The sequence below is a fragment of the Bos grunniens genome, chromosome X (genome assembly GCF_055505025.1).
Source record: "Bos grunniens cultivar Pamir isolate PY7600 chromosome X, Bosgru_T2T1.0, whole genome shotgun sequence".
NCBI lineage: Eukaryota > Metazoa > Chordata > Mammalia > Artiodactyla > Bovidae > Bos > Bos grunniens.
In genome coordinates, this window is record NC_141194.1 from 142,710,097 (window position 1) to 142,719,743 (window position 9,647).

General features: G+C 50.7%; 1 protein-coding gene across 1 annotated transcript; it reads right to left on the minus strand.

Annotated features, from left to right (window-relative positions):
* Positions 1-2,842: 2,842 nt before the first annotated feature.
* On the minus strand, positions 2,843-5,023 carry SOWAHD (sosondowah ankyrin repeat domain family member D). The gene has a single exon (XM_086389824.1). It carries the CDS (start codon positions 4,379-4,381, stop codon positions 3,419-3,421), a length of 963 nt encoding a protein of 320 aa, XP_086245950.1. The 5' UTR covers positions 4,382-5,023; the 3' UTR covers positions 2,843-3,418.
* Between the last annotated feature and the right edge of the window lie 4,624 nt (positions 5,024-9,647).

A 9,647-nucleotide genomic window follows, 5' to 3' on the forward strand; every position in this document is an offset into this window, starting at 1 on the left:
AGAAAGCTTCTGACATAGGCATCAGAAGGGGGTAGAAAGAGTACCCACTTGCTAGTGTTAACAATGAAGTTATATAATCCAAAGAATATCTGGAGGTTGTAAAGACCTCATCAGACCTACAGGAAGTATTATTTTGAACAAAGCTAATGAAGGTGACAGAATTCCATCAGAGCTATTTAAAATCCTAAAAGATGATGCTGTGAAAGTGCTGCAACTCAATATGCCAGCAAAATTGGAAAACTCAGCAATGGCCACAGGACTAGAAAAAGTCAGTTTTCATTCCAATCCCAAAGAAAGGCAATGTGAAAGAATGTTCAAACTACAGTACAATTGTGCTCATATCACATGCTAGCAAGGTGATGGCTCAAAATGCTCCAAGCTAGGCTTCAACAGCATGTGAACTGAGAACTTCCAGATGTACAAGCTGAATTTAGAAAAGGTGGAGGAATCAGAGATCAAATTGCCAACATCTGTCGGATCATAGAAAAAGCAAGGGAATTCCCCAAAAACTCCTGCTTCATTGATTATGCTAAAGTCTTTGACTGTGTGGATCACAACAAACTGTGGAAAATTCTTAAAGAGATGAGAATACCAGACCACCTTACCTGTCTCCTGAAAAATCTGTATGCAGGACAAGAAGCAACAGTTAGAACCCAACATGGAACAACGGACTGGTTCCAAATTGGGAAAGGAGTACGTCAAGCTTGTATATTGTCATCCTGCTTATTTAACTTACATGCAGAGTACATCATGTGAAATGCCAGGCTGGATGAATTCCAAGCTGGAATCAAGATTGCTGACAGACATACCAGCAACCTCAGATATGCAGATGATCCCACTCTAACGGCAGAGAGTGAAGAGGAACTATAGAGCCTCTGGATGAGGGTGAAAAAGGTGAAAAAGCTGGCTTAAAACTCACATTCAAAACCCAAGATGATGGCATCTGGTCCCATCGCTTCATGGCAAATAGATGGGCAAAAAGTGGAAAGTGACAGAATTTATTTTCTTGTGCTCCAAAATCACTGCGTATGGTGACTACAGCCACAAAATTAAAAGACACTTGCTCCTTTGCTGACAAAAGTTCGTATAGTCAAAGCTATGGTTTTTCCAGTAGTCATGTATGAATGTGAGAGTTGGACCATAAAGAAGGCTGAGCACGGAAGAATTGATGCTTTCAAATTGTGGTGCTGGAGAAAACTTGAGAGTCCCTTAGATAGCAAGGAGATCAAACCAGTCAATCCTAAAGGAAATCAACCTTGAATATTCATCGGAAGTAATTCATTGGAAGGACTGATGTTGAAGCTGAAACTCCAATACTTTGCCCACCTGATGGAAGAGTCAACTCACTGGAAAAGACCCTGATGCTGGGAAGGATTGAAGGCAGGAAGAGAAGGGAGTGACAGGGATGAGATGATTGGATGGTATCACCAAGTCAACAGACAGGTGTTTTAGCAATCTCTGGGAGATAGTGAAGGGCAGAGAAGCCTAGTGTTCTGCAATCCATGGGGTTGCAAAGAGTTGGACACAACCTAGTGATTGAACAACAGCAACGTTGTGTAAATGTTTAAGGTATAGTTACTAGAGACATGGGGCAGACTGAGAATAAATAGGAAGGATTTGGATCATTTCATGGATAAGAGTCTAATGGGTTATTAAGGGCAGGTGGGAACGTTTGGAGCTGAGAAGAGGCAAACAGGCCTGCCAAGCAGAGATGGAAACCTGGAGGGATGCACTCAGGGTGGTGTCTCTGGGCTGTGTGGGGTGGTGACTCAGTTCCTCCCTGGCCTTCAAGGACTGGGATGGGAGGGCTAAGGACATAGCAGTCCATTGCAAGGGCCACCCAAGCCTCCAGGGATACAGTGCTATTTCAAAAATCTGCTCTTCTCAGAAACAGCATGGATTTCCAGCCACCCACTACTTCTCCGTCCATTCAGCTCCAATCAAGCAACCCTCCTGTATTCTACTCAATTTACAGTATTTCTAAATGGGAGCAATTTTCCAAACTACAACTTATATATTAAATAAAATTAAAAGAAATCCACAATGCTGATGATTAAAGCCCTCTCTTGGAGACAAGTGCCAAGGGGTGTGTCTCATTGGAGGGCAGAAGTCAAGGTAAATTACATGACTCACCAGGAAATATTAGAAAAAAAATATTTGGAAGCTTTTTCCTTTTACTTCCCCTCTGCTTCCTTCATGGAGAAGGAAATGGCAACCCACTCCAGTATTCTGGCCTAGAGGATTCCATGGACTGGAAGCCTGGCAGGCTATAGTCCACAGGGTTGCAAAGAGTTGGACAGGACTGAGCAACACACACACACACACACACACACACACACACACACACCTCCCTGCAGACAGCTCTGAGCAACACACACACACACACACACCTCCCTGCAGACAGCTCTGAGCAACACACACACACACACACACACACACACACACACCTCCCTGCAGACAGCTCTGAGCAACACACACACACACACACACACACACACACACACACCTCCCTGCAGACAGCTCTGAGCAACACACACACACACACACACACACACACACACCTCCCTGCAGACAGCTCCTCTGGACTGAGACTCACAGGAGGCCAGACCTAGATGCCAAAGAGTCTGGGAGACAGGTAAACAGTGTGTCTCTACTCAGAGCCAAGGTGAAAGTAGCTCCTTTGGTGTACAGCTTGGCCACTTTCTCTGAGAGTGAGGTCCAGAGTCTGTTCTGGATCGCTAGCTCACGGCCACGGGTTGGTGACCTCCTCCCTGCAAACACAGGGAGCTTCTCCCTTGGTGGTTAATGGAAAAAAAAAAAAAAAAGTCACTCAAATGACAGCTTTGTCCTGTGAAAGGAAAGCATTCCGTTTTAATATGCTAAAGAAGTCATTGGGGATACATTAGAAAGGGTCCCCTACCGGTAAGCCCTGCTTGTCTCCGGGAGCAGGTTGACAAGGGCTGGTTCATCCCCCAAAATAACTTGTTAATAGCTAAGTCGGCCTGCAGTTAGACTTCCTCTGGATCACTGGTTTACAGTCTTATCTCATTCTTCTAGCAAATGTTTCCGAATAAACCCAGAGCTTCTGCCTGCCAAGAAATGGCTACTGGAAGCATAACTTTCCTTGTCCCAAGCTTCTGCACCGAACTCCTAAATCCTGTAGTTTGGGGACTTGGCACAAGGACCGCTTGGTGCCTGGTTCCAGCGTCTCTTGGCCGGTGTAGTAGGAGACCTGCGACAGGTGCCTGAGACCCACACCAAGGGGGTCTACTCCTGGCAGGCCCAGCGCCCATGGCTGCGGCTCGAGCTGAGTCCCGGGCACTTCCCTTTGGAGGGGGCGGCAGGTCGCGGGACCACCCGGGACAGAGGCCTCGCCGCAGCGTCGGGGTCCCTCCACGCTCTCCAGTCTCCGTCGCCTTCAACGGTCCTGGAAGAAGGGGAACATATGGCGGAGGAGGCCTTGAATTTGCGCCACCCGGTTGCCCACGGAGTCTTTCGCCTTGGCTGGCGCCGCCGCCGCTCTGGCCGTCTTCTCCACGACCTGCGCGCCCACTGCGCTCGGGGCGCGTCTCAGCGTCCACGCGGCGGCGTTGCTGCTGTTGTTGTTGGCATTGTTAGGGTCCCCGTCTCGGCCGCCTGCCCTCTCCCAGTCCTCGGCCCCCGACAGCTCCCGCAGGCTCCAGGGCGCGTCGGGCCTCAGGTAGTGACAGGGCCGGTGGCCGCTGTGGTCACGGCGCGTGGGGTCAGCCCCCAAGGCGCCCACCAGCACCTTGATGACCATCTCGTGGCCCTGCAGGGCCGCCAGGTGGAGGGGCGTGAGGCCGCCGCTACCCGGGGCGCTCACGTCGAGCCGCAGCCCCTGGCGCTGGGCGAAGTCGTGCACTAGGATGAGTTCCTCGTGGCGCCCGTGCTTGGCCAGCCAGTGCAGCACCGAGTAGCCCGTGATCGGGTCGCCCCGCAGCAGCAGCCCCGGCTCGGCTTCCAGCAGCTCCTGCAGCGCCTCAAAGCGGCCTTCGGCGGCCGCCAGTATCCACGCGTGCTCCCGGGGCTCCAGGCACAGCCTGCTACCGCCCGGTCCGTTCGGCCCGCCCGGGGACTGCTCCTCCAGGCGCTCCTCCGACAACCACCCGGCGGGAGCCGCCCCCTGCAGCCCCAGCAGCTCCAGCCGCGCTCCCCGCCGGCGCGCCGACCCTGTTCCCGAGGGCATCAGCCCGCCAAGTAAAGGGGGCTCCCTGGAGGCGGTGGCGTTGCCCCGGTACCTGCTCAGGTTGCCGGCGTCCACTCTCGAGGGGCGGGGCTGCGGGGCGCTCCTCGGGCTCAGCTTGGTCTGTGCGAAGGAGGCCTTGGGGGCCGGCTTGGCGGCCCCTCGGGGCTCGGCCATAGTCCGGCCGCCACGGCGGTCCCAATGTCTAGCGTCGGCTGCCCTTCCCGGGCCCCACCGAGAGGAACTGGCGCTGGCTTTGGGGAAGGAAGCGGCTTGAGCAATTGAGCTCGGAGGGAGGGAGCGAAGGAAGGGAGGAGAGGGAGGGAGAGCGCCAGCGATCCGAGGGAGGGCCCGGGCGTTGCGGGGGTGGGGGCGACGCGGAGGGGTGGGAGCTCCGGCCCGGCCCCCAGGACGAGCCCCTCTCCAGAGCCAGGGGTGCAGCCGCCACCTCGGTCCCCCCAGGTTTCGGGCGTCCCCGCCCCAAACGGCCAGGTGAGCTGGCGGCCACGCCTCCCGCCCGGCTAGGGCAACCGTGGGGCGGGCGCGGGGGCGGGCTGCGAGCGGGCTCCGAGAGCCGCCCGGAGCCGCCCGGAGCCGCCCGGTTGCCCCAAACGCCGGGTTCTCTGCATCCCCACAGCTACCGGGGTGAAGAGGATCCAGGGAACCCCCTCGCCGGCGAACTGAGCTCGGCTTCCAGCCAAGGCCTCCGGGAGCGTGATCCTTAAGGTTCGCTCCCCGCCCCTTCCTTCGTCCTTCCCTCTTATCTCCTCAGAAGTCTCCGTACACTTTGTCCTTGAGCCGCCTTTGTCCCGTGCCTCGCATTTCGGGGAGGTGGCCTGGCTGCCCCATGTGACTAGGGTTCCCTCGCACTCCCCTTTTGTGCCTTGACCCCTTCCCGCAGTTGCCCCGGATTCCTGCAGAGAAACTCGAGAAAGGGTCCAGGCGGGAGCCCTTTCAGGGAACTGAGGACTATTCCCCTGCTTAGGGCTTCCCTGATGGCTCAGTGGTACAGAATCCGCCTGCTTATGTAGGAGACATGAGAGACGTGGGTTGGATCCCTGGGTCGGGAAGATCCCCTGGAAGAGGGCATGACAACCCCCTCCAGTATTCTTGCCTGGGAAGTCCCATGGACAGGGGAGCCTGGTGGGCTACAGTCCATGGAGTCACAAAAGAGTTGGACAGGACTTAGCGACTAAACAACAGTATTATCCTGCTTCCCCTCCCGGGGCTCCCTACCCAGCTCTCTGCCCTCATCTCCTCTAACCTTTCCTGACTAGACTTGAAGAAGTAAGTGAATCAGTCATTGGCCCGGAACGCCTTACCCTCTTCAGAGATGTATCCTGCTCTCTTCTAGAAGGACCTGCTGATTTCTGGGAATTCATTGTTTTAGGGCTTTTAAAAGAGGAGGCTGTTTTACCTTTTCACTCCTAACATTAGCCTCCTCTTTGTTCTTTTCTTCTCTCAATAAATGGTAGTTCTTGCATCTCCCACACCCTCCCCCAGGTTAGGAAGTTCGGTCAATGAGCAGTGGGGAGCCATAGAAGGTTCTTGAGCCATAGAGGGACACAGCTATGATTAAGGTAGGTTTAAGGAAGTTGATTAGGGGTTTCCCTCATGGCTCAGTTGCTAAAGAATCTGCCTGCAACACAGGAGACCTGAGTTCGATTCCTGGGTTGGGAAGATCCCCTGAAGAAGGAAATGGCAACCCACTCCAGTGTTCTTGCCTGGAGAATTCCATGGACAGAAGAGCCTGGCAGGGTACAGTCCATGGGGTCGCAAGAGTCGGACATGACTTAATAACTACACCACCACCACCAAGGAAGATGATTATGGGAGATGCAGAAAGCCAGGAGACAGTTCCAATAGTCTAGGCCAAAGGGAGGCTAAGCCAGGCCCCTCTACTGGGTCTCACAGTGATGGCAGGTACCAGAGGCTTTTCCACTTTAACCCTCAAATATTTGAGACCAGTCCTAAATATCTGGAGCTTCCCTTCATGACAGCCTATGCATTTATAGTCCATTTTTTGAACATTTTTTTCATGTGCCACTCTGCCAAATGCTTTATATGTGTTATTCTATTAACCTTCCCAAGGATCTCAAGAGCTAAGTATTGTTACTATCCTCCCTTTGCACAGAGTTTAGGCCGCTTGCCCAAGGTCACCCAGAAGGAAGTAGAAGAGCAGGTCTGGGTGATACCATAGCCTTTGTTCTGGCACAGAGGACCTGGCAGTCAAACCAAGCTTATCAACTGCAAATCACTCACACAAGTCCCAAATTCCAGCCAAATGAGTGCACTTGTCCTAACCTGAGCATATCTTGAATTCACCCTCCTCTACCCAAAATGTCCTCCCTTATAGCTTCTATTTGGTGAAGTTCTTCCCCCTGCCCTTCAAGGTTGGTCTCAGTTGCCACCTTCTCCACTGAGCCTCCTCTGATTGCCCCTGCCGGGAGTGATCCTTCTCAGTCCCCCAGCCACCTATTTGGATTACTCCTTTGGCAGCCAGAACAGACTGCCCTGAGTTGTATTTCTCTTCCTTAACTCTAATATGCCAATCAAACTAAATTCTTTGATGACTCTGTTGTGCTGCCCTTGTGTACCTAGTAGGTGAGTGAGAAATACTTTAACCACCTTTTGTTTTGGCAGCCTGGGGAAATGTAATTGTGTGTATATATGTGGCTGGGGTGAGGGTGGGACCGTTACACGCGTGTTGGGGGAGGTGTCTGCCCGCAGAACCTGGAGTGGGGGGAACCCACTCCCACATCTCTGCCCCAGACTGAATCTGCAGGACACCTAAAGCAACTCATAGACTTGGTCAGTTCGTGAAAGAGAAGCAAAAGGTGAACAAGTGGTTGCTTCAGTAAGCTGACTAACCAAAGCCACCTCGTGACCTTTGCTGATTCCTCAGAGACCAGGCCCAGAGTGGGCCCCAAGCCTTCAGGCTTTCATTTTCAAAATGAACCCTGACTGACAAGCAGCTACTTCCGTTGCTCTGGAAACTTCCCTCCACAACCTCAAATCTGTAAACACCAAACCACACACACTTCCAGAATATGCAAACAGCTGCAACAATATTTTTTTTTAATCAAAATGCCAGCATGGAGAATGCAGGATGGAAGAATGCTTGGACTATTAATTTTCCTTACCACTAAGCAGGTAGTTCCCTTCCCTATCAGCAGTAACATTATCTGTGGTTCCAGTTCAACGACTGCAAAGGCACAGACCCAGGATGCACGTGCCCTTGCTTAACTGTTGCCAGAGACCAAAGCCAGGGTGCCGCCCTAGCAGCTCTTTACTTAGTAAGTGCTTTGTATAGGTCACCAATTGCATACACGATTCAGCAGAACCACAGCGCCCATCTCTGTTTCAGTAGACAGGGTCTGTGGACAAAGAATGTGCTTGTCATTCCAGTAAAGAAATGCCATCAAGCCATTGGCCACTGCAGCCAATGACCCCCTGCATCCCTCCACCCTGTGTGCTCTGACTGAAACTCAGGATGGAGAAAAAGAGGATACTGGCCCTAGAGAGTTTAGATGCTTATATAAGGAATACTTTCAATAAGCCCAGGCTCTTACATTTTGCCATACACAGGAAAGGGCTAAAATCACTAGTTTGAGATATCTATTTTGGGGGGGATTAGCAGTAATCTTTGATATTCAAACACATGATTTTACTTTTTCTTCAAGAACTCCATATATCCTGGCTCCTCCTTTACCTCTTTGAAACAGTTCCTCAGCGCTCTCTGAGAGGCCGTCTCCCAGGCTATAGTCCTCAGTAAGTCCACCGAATAAGACAGAACTCGCAACTTCTAGGTTGTGTGTTTTTCTTCAGTCAACAGGTCTCTGGAGTGGGGCAAAGAGAGCAGAAAGCAGAAGAGACAGTACAGACCCTCCTAAGCCAAAAATGCCCATCCCCTGAGGCAGCTACCCCCCCTCCAAGGGAATAGGGCAAAACCCTTAAAGCCTTTGGAAATGGCCTCTTGAAAAGTTGGATGTAGGGTGAAGGTTTGGATTTTGAATGGTGGTGGTGGTTGTTGTTTTAGTCTCTAAGTTGTGTCTGACTCTTTGAGACCCCATGGACTACCCCACCAGGCTCCTCTGTCCAGTGTGTCTGTGGGTTTGTTTATTTGTCCTGGAATATTCAAACTATAAAAACTGTTAATGTTTCCTTGGTCAGGGTTTTCATTTTCCAGATAAGGTTTAGCTGTCAGAGAGGATGGAAGGAGGCAGAGAAACTTTAAGCTGAAGTGTTGAAAATCAACCTTGATGAGGAGTAAAGCTCAGAAATCTTATTGGAGGCTGGTAGGAAATCATAATTGATTTGTAAAAATTTAATTTGCATGCAGGAGAAGGTGTGCAAATTCACCCCAGGAGAAGTCAAGAGCACGTGTATCTGGCTCACAGTGGAGTTTGCCAATGGAGCTCATGGATTCAGAAAAATTCTTGGGGGGACTTCCCTGGTGGTCCAGTGGCTAAGACTCCACACCCCCAATGCAGGGGACCTGGATTTGATCCCTGGTCTGGGAACTAGATCCTGTATGCCACAACTAAGACCTAGTCCAGTCAAATAAATAAATATAGATATTAAGAAATCCATGGATGTAGAGCAGATATGAGCAGATTGTGTGAAATACGGGAAGTAAAGTTCCTCAGGGCAGGAGCAGGGAACATTCTTGAGATTCCAGATATAAATGATAAGTCTCCTTTCCTCCAAAGACCTGTGCTGATATCACCACATGATTCTCAGTAAGAGAGAAAGCTTCTTTCTCACTGAGCAAAAGAGCTTGACTGTGAGTGTGTAAATGTGTGTTCATGTGTGTGTGCATGCACACACTGCCAGACATCACTGCCTCTGGTTGTCATTTGCCTCTTTCCAAGTGTCAGGACCTCCCATGAAGGGATCCCTGTGAAAGGTTTAACATTCTGAATATCTTTTCCTTAGGTTATAGAACAAATCATATTTAGTAAACACTTAAAACATCCTTTTTTTAGTGTTTTGGATTTGCTTTTTCCCCCTTTTATAAAAAAGTATGATCTTACTTTGGGAGCTGGGTAAGCTTGGAATAATAGAAGGTGGTAAGACCAAGCTGAAATCTGTGTATGATGAGAGCAGGGTTTTTCAAAGTAACTGAAGAGAAAGGTGTGGGCAGGGAGCAGAAAGAAATCTTTCGGCCTGAGTGCAAGAAAGAAGCCTGCCTAAGACTCGAGCTGCAATGGCTTAACTGGAGTCCAAGTGTCAAGCGTGGGCCATGAAGTGTGAGGAGAAAAAAATTTCCATTACATCTTTTATTGACGCTGAAGAAAATATCACCTCATTGAAGAGGCCTGAGGTGTTACCATGTGGAGACACAAGAGGGCGCTCCAACCAACTATTATTAGACATTAAGAAAATCAGATTATATTCTTTGCAGCCAAAGGTGGAGAAGCTCTATACAATCAGCAAAAAC

What these genes read in the sequence shown, in the direction of transcription:
- SOWAHD (XM_086389824.1), bottom strand. Translation starts at nt 4,381, where the DNA reads ATGGCCGAGCCCCGAGGGGCCGCCAAGCCGGCCCCCAAGGCCTCCTTC.